Source organism: Stegodyphus dumicola, chromosome X1, assembly GCF_044657685.1.
Source record: "Stegodyphus dumicola isolate Sdum_Otavi_A_Nest chromosome X1, ASM4465768v1".
Lineage (NCBI taxonomy): Eukaryota > Metazoa > Arthropoda > Arachnida > Araneae > Eresidae > Stegodyphus > Stegodyphus dumicola.
The window spans coordinates 77,189,061-77,205,495 of record NC_140780.1 but is presented as its reverse complement, the minus strand read 5'-3'; the positions used below and the strand labels follow the sequence as shown (position 1 = coordinate 77,205,495).

The 16,435-nt window shown below is 36.2% G+C and overlaps 1 protein-coding gene across 1 annotated transcript in view; it reads left to right on the top strand.

The window, feature by feature from the left end:
- The window catches only part of LOC118190826 (uncharacterized), a 68,028-nt gene that overhangs the window by 26,481 nt on the left and 25,112 nt on the right, over nt 1-16,435 (top strand). The window contains exons 2-5 of the mRNA XM_035361607.2: nt 5,203-5,385; nt 10,568-10,756; nt 13,804-13,893; nt 14,068-14,196. Of these exons, the coding sequence (XP_035217498.1) occupies nt 5,203-5,385; nt 10,568-10,756; nt 13,804-13,893; nt 14,068-14,196 (591 nt within the window). The remainder of the gene's footprint in view (nt 1-5,202; nt 5,386-10,567; nt 10,757-13,803; nt 13,894-14,067; nt 14,197-16,435) is intronic.

The following is a 16,435-nucleotide window of genomic DNA, read 5'->3' as shown; positions in this document are numbered from 1 at the left end:
ATGCCTTGAAGTTAAAAAAGTCATTAATGAAAGTAAGTTAAAATTCCAAAGAATATTAATGTTTCACTTTTCAGTATTCGTTAGTGGGTAGTTTAGCTTCTTATTTGGGAAACAAACTGTTTAAGTTCATCATTTTTATTGTTTCGGTCAAAGTAAGTTTGAGAACATAAATACATGTTTCATTTTTTTTGTACAGTGTTAAACTGATGATTTGTGACCATAGCAATTGTTTTATGAAATTAGGCTATATTTAATTCTTTCCTTTTGATTTGCGGTACTGTCGACAGTTTCTCTGAAAATATTTTCGCGAACTCTCATAAATATAGCCAATGATTCAATTCTACAAAGTCGAGTTGTTCCTGAAAAAATAATATTACATATCTTTTATTCAAATGTTGTACCAAAGGTCGTCGTCATAAATCCATTGAATAACTTAATTATTTCAGACAGACGCTAGCTGCAATGAAACTTTTACTATCTTCTCTATATTTTCGGTGGTTTAGTGATGCCACATTCACTTAGACATGACATATCTTGTTCTTTACAACTGCAGCATTGTTTTCCGTTTCTGCTAAACATAAGAGAGGAAACCTTCCGCATAGCAATAGCCTTTTATCTTTTAAATTCATTTATACCCATGGGAGTCTCTAGAGGGGCCCTAATGAAATCGAGTAAAAAATGTGCTTTTTCATTGAAGCAAGTTCAGCACGTGTGTTTTATTATTGAAGCAATGCTGTATTCTATAATCGGCTTGTGAATCTCCCAAAATTAATAGTTAAATAACAATTGGCGTAATTTTTGGTTTCTAATGTTTTCCCTTCCCCTCCTCCTGGAAATCTTTCTGAGGACACTTATGCTGTTATATTTAAGTATTACTCATTCACCTGTCGTAGTAATGAATTCTCATCAATAAAACTGTATAGGTTTCATTCCTCCCATTTCATTCCTCATTCCAGAAGTCTCATAATACTTCACTGGTTGTTGACAGTTGCAAGGGCAGAGCCATCTTCGCAAACTGCTTCCTATGCCGTAGGTGTACTAAGCATACATTGGCTGTTCAAGGCCCTCCTGTTACGTGCCTGACGTGACAATATCTATTTTTATATGCAACATTTAATATAACATTATAACGTTTATAGTTTCCTTCTGAAGGGCTTAATACATACCCTTCTAATTATACAATGTTCAAACATTTGGTCCCTAAATGATCCAGGAAGAAGTTATACCGATTATCAAAGTCGCGAAAGTGAAAAAATCTTAAATTTTCTCATTTATTATTACATGATGTTGCTAAGCTGTGAGTATTATTTAAGTGATTTAAACTGAAGTCGTTCAATTAGTTAATCAATAGGTAATTGAATGTACTGGTAGAAAATTTAAATAATTCAGTTAATTATTCAATAATTAAACTAGCCTATTAATAGTAAGTTTAAGTCAAGTTAATTAAATTAATCTGTTACACTTCGTATTTCCTTTAAAGAATTAAATTATTTTTTTAAATTAATTACAGTTTCATTATAACACTGTTCTGTTACCATAGTGTCATTTACAAGTTTACCTTTATTTTAAAAGAAGTTCGCTCATTTAAGTTTTGTGTCTTGAAGTCACTTAAGTTTTGTGTCTATAATACGTAAGATGTTTTAACACTTTTCTATCATCATTTAAATGAAATATAAAATTTTCTTATGTCGAAAAGAAGCTGTGAGAACGACTTACCCTGCTCCAAATTTACTGCACCTTCCTCGGCCTTAATAACTCCCGTGACTTCCACTGTGATGACTTATTTATAAATACTCTGAATTTACGAATAGTCCTAAGACTCAGTGTCAGTTAATTACCTTTCTACTATATTAAAATTTGATTATTATAAACCACCCACTCTCTAGAGAGCTCAAGTTGGAGGTCTTGTAATTCGACTATCATAAACTTGGCTAGAACGCAAGGCTTTGCCAAATCTTCAGTTTAAGGTAGTATGCCTAACCATAATCAATGCCAGTATAAATTTCTATTTAACATATAGTTCCGCAAATATATTTTTCCGTCATTAAAATTAGTGCTGTCTCGGTTGCCCTAGAATTCAAGGTCGTTTGTTTTTTTCATTAACGTTCAGCCATGGCTATCTGCCAAAAGGAAGGGATGCCTTTGGGGAAGACTTCTTATGAAAAATTGGCTTCCATTCACGTTACACATAGGAAAAATTCTCATGTAGCTGGCCCGTTCGTCTGGAATCGGAAACTGGTCGAGCTACGAATGTTTAGGGGCTTTACTGCTCGATTGCTGATGGGTCTCGGAAGTGGGAAAGCGAATGAAGGTACCTTTTCTATATTTTCCGCGGCTAATCAATAAGCATTTTTTCTGACATCATTGAAACCAACGTTTAGCATGGACACAAATGCTTTCCTATGGGTTACCCCACTGTGAAGTTACTTGTAAAGTCCACTTGTAAAGCTCCCAAAAGGCTGCTGTTGTTGAAGTTCGTGAATTCAAGAGAATGCTTAGTTTTGCCGCAAACTGAATAGTTTGAATAGTCGTTTTGTTGTTGCGGTTGCACACACACAAACACATATATATATGTAATAATAAAATTCCATAGTCAAGAATACACTTAAATTTCTAACTGTATGTTCTTTTCATTTTAATGGCGACGTTCTCTTATTTTGAAAGTACGTGGAATTAAATCCACAGCCCCGTAGTCAAGTTGTTTTTCCCGCCTTTTCTACACGTACAGTTATAGAATGTTCTCGAGATATTTAAAGCGAACTGGATTGGCTGACAAGGCTGACGTCATTTCTTGGAAGCTCCGCCTTTCCAGAGGCTATAAAAAGACTCGCAAAAGGAATATCGGGGCTTTTTCTTAAATGTCACGATGCAGTAAACTTCATACAAAAAGTTATTAGTAATTCTTTTATTTACTCCGGATATCTGATTTTTGTAACTGCTATTTTCTCCTGAATAATAAATAATGGATCCTGTTTTTTAAACTTATCGTCTGATTATTTAAGCTACGATTACATTTATGATTCTTCAGCATTCTATTTATTCCGGACAAAAGCTGGTACATCACATATATATAATAAATAATTATATATAATAAATTCAAAATTATTCAGGATTCCCAGGCACAAGTGCGTACGCTGGCTTGAAATTTAGAGTGCTACATTCGTAAAGTCTTTCAATTTTCTTCTCTAGATTCTGTACCAATCTCACATTAAAGTGGTGTATATGGCGAAGTGATACCCGTTCCTCAGTGCTAAATTTATACTCCATAGTCAGAAACTTCAGGCTACTACGTTCAGTAATTTGTGAGCGATTTGTTTTCGATTCATTAAAATCTAGCAGACAGGCATATATGATACCAAGCTCTGTCATGGTAATCAAGGTAAGGAATTTTGAAACAAGAATGCGTTATGTTTTACATAACATTGCCTCCATTTCTCCTTCAGTTGTTGTATCTGCTATTTCAACTTTCAAATAGATTATACACTGAAGTGACTAAAGTCATGGGATAGCAATATGCAAATATACAGATGGCAGTAGTATCGCGTAGAAAATGTATAAATGCGAAGTGCTTTGGCAGGGCTTTCATTTGTGTTGAAGTTATTCATGTGAAGAGGCTTTGACGTGATTATGGCCCCACGACGAGAATTAACAGACTTTGAACGTGGAGTGGTAGATGGATCTAGACGCATGGGTCATTCCATTTAGGATATCGTTAGGGAATTCAACACTCTGAGATCCACAGTGTCAAGAGTGTGCCGAGAGTATCTAATTTCAGGCATAACATCCCACCATGGACAGCGCAGTGGCCAACCACCTGCACTTAACGACCGAGACCAGCGACGTCTGCGTAGAGTTGTCAATGTTCACAGACAAACAACACTGCGTCAAATAACCGCAGAAATCAAAGTGGGACGTACGAGGGATGTGCCCGATAGGACAGTGGGGCGAAATTTGTCTTTCTTGGGCTATTCCAGCAGAAGACCGACTCGAGTGCCTTTACTGACAGCACGACATCGCCTGCAGCGACTCTCGTGGGCTCGTGAACATATCGGTTGGTCCCTAAATGAATGGAAAACCGTGGCGGGGTCAGATGAGTCACGATTTCAGTTGGTAAGAGCTGATGGTAGGGTTCGAGTGTGGCGCAGGCCCCACGAAGCCATAGACCCAAGTTGTCAACAAGGCACTGTTCAAGCTGGTGGTGGTTCCATAATGGTCTGGGCTGTTTTTACATGGCATGGACTCGGTCCTCTGGTGCAACTGAACCGATTATTGACTGGAAATGGATACCTTCAGCTACTTGGAGATCACTTACAGCCATTCATAGACTTCACGTACCCAAACAACGATGAGATTTTTATGGATGACAATGCGCCATGTCACCGGGCCACAATTGTTCGCGATTGGTTAGAAGAACCTTCTGGACAATTCCAGCGAATGATGGCCACCTAGATCGCCCGTCATGAATCCCATCGAACATTTATGGGACATCATCGAGAGGTCAGTTCGTGCTCAAAACCCTGCACCGTCAACACTTTCACAATTATGGACGTCTATAGAGGCAGCATGGCTCAATATTCCTGCAGGGGACTTCCACCGACTTATTGAGTACATGCTACGTCGAGTTGCTGCACTTCGCCGGGCAAAAGGAGGACCGACAAAATATTAGGAGGTATCCCATGACTTTTGTCACTTCAGTGTAAGGTATTTCTCCCGCCTTCTTAGCGAACCGTCGTGGTGTAGTGGTCTGCACGCTTATCGCGTAATTGAGAGGTGCGCGGTTCGATTCCCGGCAAAGGCGTTGTTAATCTTTCATCTTGCCTGCTTCAAAAAATACCTAATGTCTCTACAAGATTAATAAATAAATAAATAAAATTATATAAATAAAATTTCCTTAAACTATTGCGAGTCATATTTTAAAATGGCATTTTCCCCTTTCTTCCTTATTTGATTCTTGGAAAACTTATAATAAACAAAAACCTTCCTAACCTACCACTTTGCAAAACACTGATCTAGAATATAAAATTATCTAAAAGTCTGAATTAATGGTAATCTGATTGTTTTCTTTCATTCTAATGTACGAGTATTATGATAGGATGAAAAATTTACTGTAAAATCGCATTCATTTAACAAACACAATTCATTTCATTCTATTTTATTTAGAATTAGTATCACTGAAAATTTACCATGTTCATTTGTATTTAGCGAAAGAAAAGATATGCGGCTTCCCAGGAACTCCAGCGTACGGATTCGTGAAACCGGATGACATTGGTTATGTCGAAGGAGCTGTGGTTACTTATACCTGCAGAGTTGGTTACATTCTTCTTGGATCTCCAATAAGCAGATGCACTAGTAATGGTTCCTGGTCTGAAGAGGTGCCTATATGCGGTAAGTTTATTACCACTTTGGTTGAAATATCCCGTTTCTTATTTTTACTAAACAGTTTGAAAATTCTTATGAAGTTTTAACCAGCTGCTGTTGCTTTTAGGTAATGAAAATTAAGCCTATTAAGTCTAAGATATTTGTATTATATTACATTTGCTTTCTCACAGCAGTAGATATCAATGGATTTGGAAGTGTCATTCATTAGAATAGAGACTACCTTTTTTTTTTTCTTTTTTCGGGATTTGAAATTTAGAAGTTTTATGATGCTAAAGAAATTATTTTTAGCGATAGGGAAAACACGAATTGTCTCAACACGATTATATAGTAAAGACAAGTAATACATTTCTGTTGTAGAAATTAAAAGAAAATTTAATTATTGATATTACTCTGTAGGGACATTAGAATATTTTTTAGAGCAAAAGAGATGAAAAATTAGCAACCGCCTTCGCCGGGAATCGAACCACGGACTTCTGGAATACCGAACCAGCGTGCAGAACCACTATACTACGAAGGCACGCTAGGAAAGTGGGAGAAATACTTTATCTACTCCTCTTTTTAAAGGGCGACTGGGGTTTTTAGGGGACTCAATCGCCATATCCCGGGTGTGAAGAGTCATCATCCACAACCCTTTTAGTTCGCGCGCCACTTGTAGAGACATTAGAATATTTTTAGAGCAAGAGAGATGAAACATTAGCAATCGCCTTCGCCGGGAATCGAACCGCGGACATCTGGAATACCGGCGCAGCGTGCAGAACCACTACACCACGAAGGCACCCTAGGAAAGTGGGAGAAATACCTTATAACTCTCAGCAATAAGAAGAGAAGATTAAAATGAAAGACCTTATGTTATATATTCATTTTAAAATCTTTAATTTTTTATTTAGTGTTTACATAGTTGTAAACAAGGAGAGTTTCGAATCTGCAGTACCAAACTTAATACCTAAAAGGTATAAAATTTTCTTGAAGGGTTTTAGAGGCAAGGTTTGGAGACTAAATTCAGTAAAAAGCTTTTCTTCTTGAATTTCTCCTTATGTTACATAAATACGTATAAATATTCTTTAGAAAATCTCTACGGGCCCTTTAGTAGTCTTATGGGTACACTGCACACAAACGTGACCAATGAGTTACTAATATTTCATTGTTGGCGTCTGCAATTAAAGGAACATCTTCAAAATTGCAGTCCTGGCTATGGGCCTCAAAGAAATTGTACATGAATTCATCAGAATGGCGACGTTATCGGAGAAAACGAGAAGTAGCCAGAAGTTACAACCTTTTTCATTCATTAGATGATAAAAGAACATGTAAACTTACTATTTGGAACTAGTAGATGGTACTGTACGTGCATAAGCTTTCATGGCAAATGCTACGCATTACTTGTCATATTGTAATTGTTACTCACAATTTGTTGCAATGAGGTGATATTGGCCAAGCTATGATAACTATGATTGTTTACGCGAATGATACACTATTTATTGTTAACGTTAACATTAGAGAGCAGAGGGAAAATCATTGCAATGTTATTATTTTATTCGATGCACTCTGTCGAAAACATAAATTAGCATTTTAGAAAACAAATCTTAAGCTCCAATAATCAGTAAACTAGCGAAAACCGAAGCCATATCCTATTTTCAAAACCAATCGAAATAGAATTAAATGTTGTTGCGTGCGTAGGGCCTCGCAATAGATTGAATGCATACAGGTCCTATGATTGAATGATACAATTTACTTTATCAAACGAAACACTTCAGTGTTCTGGAACTTTCCGCAGAAATAATCATACAACTTTTCACAATATCACAGAGTAAAATCAGTATTTACACTTCAAACTATTATGAACGTTAAACACAACGCAAAGCAAAGCGCAGCTAAGAGAAAGCTACTCGGAGATATCTCAATATTCCGAACTCACTGAGCTAACACTCAACAACAGCAACTGAGAACAGATGTTCTCACCAGCCTTATATAGTTTTCACCGGACTGTCGAGATATTCCTAGTAATTTCTGCCGCTCGAAATTACTGGAATGCAATATGAAGGTCGAATTACGATTACAGCTAATATACTGCCCAATTACATTTATTCAATTCCAAACCTATTACGCTGATACAGGAACCGGAACAAAATGTCGCCAAATGTAAGCAAAGTTTGGCGACGTTGGTGATTTCTGGCCAAATTTGGCGCCAAAGTTTCCGGATACCCCTTTACTCAATGTTAAATGGACTTGCCCTGTATTCTTACTTTTCCGGCATAATTTTTCTGTCTAATTTTTTTTTTTTTATGTCACATTAAACAGAAAAATATAATTTCACGTATTATTGCACTAAAATCACCTATCTATGTACAAAATTCGTAGCACTGCCTCCCCCTCCAAAGGACTGCACATCCCGGGCAGTACAATCCCCGAACTGGAAACAGTACTTAAGGCTAAAGCAAATTAATATAATACTAAAACAAAAATTTCAGGAAATAACTAATAACTGACTGCATAAACTTACAAATTTAGACACAAATAGGATCATGGTCTTATACTATTTGCATTATATACACTACGTACTATGGCCATAGCAAGGGGCTAACCTGTCGTAAGAATTTGGACTTAGAATTCGGTGACTTTGACGTCGCTTAGCCTGTTTATGACTGTGTAACGAGAAGGAGCCGGAAATTACAACCTCTATCACTCAGTACGTCGTTTAGCCTGTTTACGACTGTGTAAGTGACTGCAGTTTAGGAGAGAATTCTTTCCATCGAATCCGATTCCACAACCACACCTTGTCACATTCGTTTGTTGAATCGATGTCCTATAACTCTTGTGCAATATCGGGTCATCATCTTCTCCGTAGCCACGCTGACTCGCTCTCGGGCAAAACTGTGCATTATAAGGCATTTCTCCCACCTTCTAATCATACCTTCGTGGTGTAATGGCCAGCACATTCGGCGCGTATACGAGAGGTCCATGGTTCGAGTGTCGACAAGGGCATTGCACATTTTCACATCTCCCGCTTAAAAAAATACTAATGTCTGTATGGTATCACTTCAAACCGTGCCTGAGGTCTTGAATGCGGATGCTCAGACGATGAAGGTGCATCCGGAGAGCGACCAAAGAAAATATCATAAAGCAGATGAAGATCATCACGGAATAGCATCTGGGATGGGAGTAGCCGGTAGTTTCGTGGACAACACAGTAACACAGAGGTAACTTCTTGTACCAGTAAAAACAGAGGTAACTTCTTGTACCAGTAAAAACAGAGGTAACTTCTTGTACCAGTTCTATTGAATTCTGAAAACCACCAGCGAGCTGCGATTAAGGATGGTTCAATTAAACCTATCTACCGTGCCGTCCAACTGTGGATGTAAAGGTGTTGTTTGGGTTTCATCGATGCCGAGTAGCTTACAGAGTTCTTTAATTACAGCCAATGCAAAATTTTTTCGTTTATCGGAATGTAACTGAAAAGGCACTCAGAGCCTGGAAATCCAATGCTGTGTCATTACCTCTGTTACCGTGACAACCTCTTGATCAGGAATAGAATAAGCTTCAGGCCACTTTGTGAAGTAATCAATGACAACCAGGATATATTTGCTGCTATCAGCAGTTCGACACAAGAAGTCAAAGGCGATGCGTTCAAAAGGCGCACCGACGTTATATCGTTGGAGCTTCCCTCGACTGCATTTCTTCTGTTCTTTCCGACCCACACAAGCATCGCAAGACGGCCACCACTTTTCGACGTCAGCACTTGCGTTACTCCAGTAAAAGTGCTCTCGAACTCTCTGCAGATTCTTGGATTTTTAATTTATTTATTTATGAAAATTATGATGATCACTCTCCTGATATTTACAATGTTTTCTATATTCAATTCACAACTTTTGGCTTTTCTTATCTTAGAAACAGTTCTAAGCAATTTGTTATACACGTACTGTATATCCCTTACAATTTCCCATAGGTTCCTTGGTGAGCCTGGATAGCATCTGTTCTTCACCGGGTCGTAAAAATTATGTTCGTTCTCCAGCAACGAAATTCCAACACCTCTTTACTTTCCACTTTTTCTTCCAACTCATTACTAGATTCTTTGCTATGATTACTCTGTTTCCATATTACTCACCAAACTTATTAAAGTATATTAATATAACAGTGGTGGCAGTTAAATGGCGATAACTTATTCCTTCGCCCCCCCCCATGCAAAAGCGATAAGCAGTAAGAAATTTTCTATAACACCTTTGCTGTTTATTTTTATAAACATGATCGGTATACAGTTCTTGGAAGCAAATTAAATTTTCAAGTTCAGCATCTCTGTGTATGTTGTAAAACTTTGCATTATATGAACTAAATGCTCAAGAATACAGAAATTATCCATATAATTTAGCGTTACGTAAGTGAACATGCAGAGCTATAGCTTTGAAATACAGCCTTTTCGTTAGCTGCGATTGTAAAAATTAGGCTTAAGGAAATACACGCTGACATGAAGATAACAGGAGGTTCCAGAGATTTCCAATCAAATGACTAGAAAATGAAACCCCTAATGCCATTTATTGGGAAAACGTAATATTTTCGGTAAAAATAAATTCATAAACTCGCCATCGCGCGTAATTGCTCGGAAGAAAATCACACTTTCCAGTTCTCGGAAGCCAAAATTATTCAGAAAATGTCTTCAGTTGACAAACTAGATTTCTTGGAAGTTTTTCTAGATCCATAAAATAATTTCGTACTAGCTACTGATCCGAACTCCGAACTCTATTTCTCGTGAGCCGAAGAAAAGGAGAAAAGGATTCATCACTGCTTCTCTTTCCCTGCTTCACTAATAAAGACGCTGAGTATTACATTTCCTATCATTGCGTCAGAAAACAACGTAAATTTTCTGTGTTCTCACGTAAGCATATTTTTCTTTTTGTCGTTTTTCTTATTCGTAGTTGAAAAAGTTTTGATTCAGCTTTGAAACTGACTTTTTTTCCCCAATGGCCCCCATAGTTCGTCGTAAGTTTTAGTATCAGCGTAACTAACTACCTGCGGAAAGCGCGGAGGAGGACATCTGTCATATATTATTTTTAAGTATCAATAAGTGTATATGTAGAAGGAAATAAACAAAAATATTGATTTTTATGTAGCTTTGATTTATTTATTGCATTTAAAAAAACCTATCATTTTATAAAAGGAGCTATATTAACAGTTCTTTTGAATAAGTTGTTTCTTTCAGATGATAGTATGACAACACTTGGAATTGCATACTCCAGTTCAACAGTTCCCGGTTTTCCTGCTGAACTCGCCATAGATCGAGACAAAGAAACGTGCGCTTATTTAAAACCCAAGAAAATAAGATGGTGGCGATTAGATTTGGGACAAGAGCATAAAGTTTTGACTGTTGCTATTACTATGCTTTCATCAGGTAATGTGAAATAATTACTTTTGCCTTTTGCACAGATGATTACCAAACAATCGTCCTTATAAAGATTATTATTATTATAAATTGTCGGAAAGACACTTTACTCAATATTATTTATTACAGAAAACTGTTTTCCAACTTTAAAAACTCTTAAAGTTAAAATACTTCTTTTGAATTGACACTATTTTTTATAGAATACAAACATACAAGTAGTTATGATTAATGTGACCTTACTCAGAGCTATTCAGACTCTCTTCTGACGTATTTTCACTGAAATTTTGTATGCATGTTATATGTACAATGAGGAAAAGAAAACTGTATAAAACAATAAAGAAACTATAACAAGTAATAGTTCAAGTTTTGGCCTCCAGATGAAAAGGAAAAGCATAATGATCAAGAAATACAAATGGGAATCATAAAACACTATTAATCACAACTTTTGTTCAATGAGCATTCTATTAGCGTCAATCACACTCTCAATGTGAGTCATATCATGTTTAAACATTAGCACAAAAATATTTTTGAAATATTGCTGCAACACAGCATGCTACGCTTGTTTCCAATTCAGGCAAAGTCTGTATGCTTAATTTACATACAATGCCCTCAACCAGAAGTCATCGGGATTCATACTCGAAGAACAAAGAGTTCAGGCATTCGAAAATATTCTCGAAATTACCCGATAGTCTCCAAAGTGACCTAAAGCAGTTCCTACATTTGTAGACCAATATGAGGTTTTGCACCATCTTACACGTAGATATTCATTAAACATTCTCGATCTTGTAAGGCAAGAACGGTTTGCAGCTGCAGATGTTCGCAATAACGAACACTCTAGCGTTATACCTTTAAGGTTCTTGAAAAATACTCTTTTCGAAGAAAAAAGGGTCAAGAATGAAGTCAGTAGTAAAAACAATTCTATAGAGACATATATTTAGAATACAGAAGTTATTCAGTCTCTAGATTGGAATTTCTAGCACCTCATAAACGACAGTTCTGGGTACTTATTGCTCTGTCTGGGTAAAATGCTCTTTACCTGAATGCCAAATGTTTCAAGGCCATTTATTGTGAACGGCTGTTCTCCAGCAAAATCAGGCCGTTGATGCGGATATTGAAGAAGCAGCTTTTGGACCATGGGGATCTTGTATGAATACCATTTTAAAATGGATCACAAAACTTTCCTTACCGTAGATCAGAAGATAGACAAAACACGTGACACCACTCGAGCAGTTGTCGCAGAATTGAGAGAGTAGAATGCGCTGACAATTATAGCAATAGTAACTTCTTCCCCAGTTTCAATTGCAAACTGTCTTCGTCCTCTTTCTGACAGCACATTAACTGCCCATTCTCTACAAATTTAGTAATCATCTTGTACAAGCCAAAAGATATCTTCGATGCTGACGGAACCGGCTTATTTTATCAATGTTTATCGCAGAGAACACAAGCATTCAAAAAAGAGAAATGCTTTGAAGGCAAGCACAGCAAAGTCAGAGTTACTGTATTGCTATGTGCATTATGAAAGAAAATGAAATATTGAAACCTTTGCTTATAGAAGAGAGAATAAAAATCCAAGAAGTCTTATTAAATCACTAGTATTAAATTACTAGTATTAAATCACTGGAAGTAGATTATTATTTTGAAAAGATTTCGTGGATGGCCTTAGACATTTTTGGAAAGTGACTAAAATATTTAGGCAAATTCATAGCTGTACAGAAACGAAAAATTGCTCTAGTGATAGAAAGTGGCGGTGCTTACCCTCAAAATTCAAAGACAAGCATAAAAATGTTAAGATATTTCTCTTTCTTCCAAATACCACTGAGAAACTGTAACCTATGAATCAAGGTGTGATAAAAAGTGTTAAGACGCGTTATCGTAAAAGAACTTTGAAGGAATAAGGAGAATTGAAAGGAATCGGCCTTAATGTCTAATAAGTTTGCTTGATTTCTTATCTGAACTTGCAAAAGTATGAGATTATGATTGCTACTGAAAACACTGTTCGCAATGACTTAAAAAAAAACTGCTTTCGTTACCAAGATTCATACTGCTTATAATAGTAATGTTACTGACGACGATGAGCAAAACGAGGAACATATGTGGCATCAACTGAAAAACAAAGACAGTTAAAGAATAATGAACAATTACGCAATTATTTATTTATAAAAAACGATATTGAAACCTCAGGAATTCCAGTTGAAAAGGTCATATTGAAGAGCATAAAAATAGCAGCTAGAAAGATGTTGATAACGAGGAAGAAGATGAAAATGCTAGTGAAAATGTATGTAAAAAATATTTGCCAAAAGAAATGTTAAATGCGTTTGATACTTATCGACTCGGTTTTCAGTTTGAAGAAAGTGTAACAGAAGAAGTTTTCTGTACGTTATAAACACATGAGACTTATTATGACATGGAATGTTTCCTGACAATCAAAATAAACTATAGTAACTGATTATTTTTCGATTTATGCAATTTTCATGCTTAACTTTGATGCACAAGTATATGTCATTTTGCATTTATATTTCATTTGACAACTATTTTACATTTAAAATTTAAAACATTTTTCATCTCAAATCATGTTTTATTATAACCTCCATTTTGTGAATTCCTCCATATACAGAAGTCTTTTTCAGATTCGTTAAATAGTTTGATTGCATTCGTGCAGTTCCAATAAAACAACTTGATTAACCAAGCTCCACTTTTCTTCTCTGTGAAGAATGATGCTACGTACTTTCGTACTTTCTACAGTACATGGAAAGAGTCATCTAGGGATCATAATTTGAACTATTATGCTTTATTACACTTTTTTCCTTCCCATGGTCCCTATAACGCATATACCAAATTTTAACAAAACACATCAATCAGAAGAGACCTACGGTCACTTTAATTATACGGATTGTAATTGAAGTAGTCACTTTAATTACAATTATCCTGCGCTCTGTTTGTAAATAATATTTTCATTAGATACTCTCTCACTCAGAATTTGCTTGGCATTTATTATTTTGTGGTTTTTAATTTTAATTTGACGCAACGCTCATATTTTCTTATTTTTTTTTTTTCAGACAAGAACGTAAATTTTCACGTTTATATTATTAAAACTGTAGAGACAAGTGCTTTATTTTCGAGTTGTGCATCCTTTAACGGGAAGTTTGGTAAGTCAGCATCATATAAATTAGTAAAACTTTAAAGAAATATTTGTTTGAGGCCTTCACGTTTATGATTATTTGACTTTTCGTGAATTTTCTTCGGTGCGTTGTAAATTAATTCAACTCATGTTTCCTTTAACTTACACTGTTTTCCATCTAAGTGTTCGCAAAATATTTCAGGAACACAAACAGTTATTTTGCCCTGTGCTAATGGCAAAGGTATTGAAGGCCAAAAAGTGCACATTGAAGTTAAGGGCGACTCAGAAGGATTGTTCGATATCTGCGAAGTTGAGGTTCAGGTCGAAAAAGGTAATTTTTTTTTTACTTATGTGTAAAAAATATTCATATTTAGATTTGGAAATATTGATTTTATTTAATTATTGCAAAGCAAGCGAGGGCTATCTACCTAAGGGGAGGGATAGCCTTCGTGGAGGATTTACTAAGGGAAACTGACTCCTATACGCGTTACACACAGTGTTCAGCGACTTTGCCGCTCGGCCGCTGATGGGCTAGAAGATATTGATAAACTTTATTCGCAAACACTTTCAGTCAGAGAAGAAAACTGAAAATACTTCGATAGCTTTCTATAACTTATTAACAACAATGTACAAAATCTATTTGTTTGATATTTTCCAGGAGCAAAATTTGGTTGGATGTATAAAACTAATTAAGATTTTAGAAAAAATAAATTTAATCAACATACAGAGCCTCGTATTTCTACGTAACGTAAACTCACGAGCTCTCAAAAGATTGTAGGAGGAATTATTCTCAGGTCTTGCACAACAGAAAAGTCAGAAGATTTCAAATGACCCTTTATTCAATCACATAGAGTTGAACAGGTGACACCACTTGGGCTTACATAAAACCAACATTTCTGGCTTAACTCAAAGGGTAATGTTGACCGAAAAATAAAATGTAATTAAATTAGCCCACCAGCTCACATGATAATTTAGGAAGGCTCTGACTAGTAGAAGCAGGCAGAGACAAGCTTGACGGCTAGAAACATCCAACGCCGCAGAATCAGTTCGCTAGTAATTCAAAGTTCCAACTGGCCTTCAAACAGGCATAACAAGCTCTAAAATCCCCTACCACAAGCTTCACTTAAATAGCACTTCTTTCTACCTTAATTTGAATACGCGCATGCTATCTGATTAGCATTTTGGTAGGAAAGCGTGGGTGAAAATGAGAGTGAAAGGAAAGTTTTAACTAAAAATTAACTATTTTCAAAATAAATGAATCTCCACAAACAGGAATTTAGAAGGATTCAGAAAGTTTTCTCTAACAGACGTTTTTGCAAAAACATGAAGGGAAGGCATTTTTGTAAAGTTCTACCAGGTGTCACTTTCGTTATGTAAAATAACGTAATTTATCTACCCAGAGTAATAAAGGCACCGTCTTTTTATAGATTAAATCAATTAATTATTGTAGCGAAAATTACCCCATTCGACCGAGCTCCTCATAGCTTAGCGGAGAAGACGCAGGACTTGAAACCCATCAACGGCAAGATACCTGATAATTGTTTTTTTATGTAAATTTTCTTCTTGTTAATGTTATCTTATTTATGTAAATTTCCTCCTTATTCTTCCAGAACATTTCGAGTCTGGAATGTTCCAGCATGTTCACCAGCTGTATATAAGTAGTTCTTCATTCAGTTTCGAGTTAATAAAAAGTCTTGAGTTTAGGCTTGAGTACTTGCTTGTTCATTTGTACGATCCCTTTATCTACGCTACAATACCATATTTTAGGCATTCAAACGCCTGCGCTGAGGGCGGGGGAGAGATGCGAAAGTAGAAACTGCAGCTGCAACTGTCTACAGCACTTTAAATTAAAATGAAATATAACTTTGGTTTTAGAAGAGAGAAAAAAAGAAATACTCATTTCGAAAGAAGGCGTGTTTCTCTTATTCTAGAAGCAAAAATATTCTGCGCGATAGGTTAGAAGTACGTAACCCAAAAAGGCAAAATAAAACTGATAAGTTGAAAAAAAAATAATAAATAAATGTAACTATCAAAGACCCAGATGATTACAAAATTAGTCATCCTAATCGGTACAGTGGTTAGCGGTGATAGCTAACGTATCGTACGGCCCAGTGTCCAATCCCGGATAAGGCTTGGGATGTTTGCAAGTGTGTAACGTCTGTGCGGTATGAGAGTACTTAATATGTCGAAGAGCCGATATTCCTCTCCAGGGGTTTAGTGGTAAGAAAAGAGGGGTGGAAGACTGTAGGATCTCCCCAGGGAAGACTCCTTCAAGACTGGTATGGAATTGGGTAAAGTCATACTGTCATCTATAAGGGAATCCATCTCCCCAGATGTTCTTTATCAAATGTGGTACGCACTCGGCAGACAGTTCGGTGGAACTATACCTATGCGACCAATGCTCAAATTCTGGTGTCCGGCTCATTTCTACTTGTACCTGTCGAAAAAATTCTAATAAAAAAAAATCAAAATTTTGAAATAAAAGTTTTAAAGCTTCGGTAAAAACAGGACTTGTATCAGAATCATTAACTGAACTTGGCAGGTTTTTAATATAGAAGGCGACATTTCTC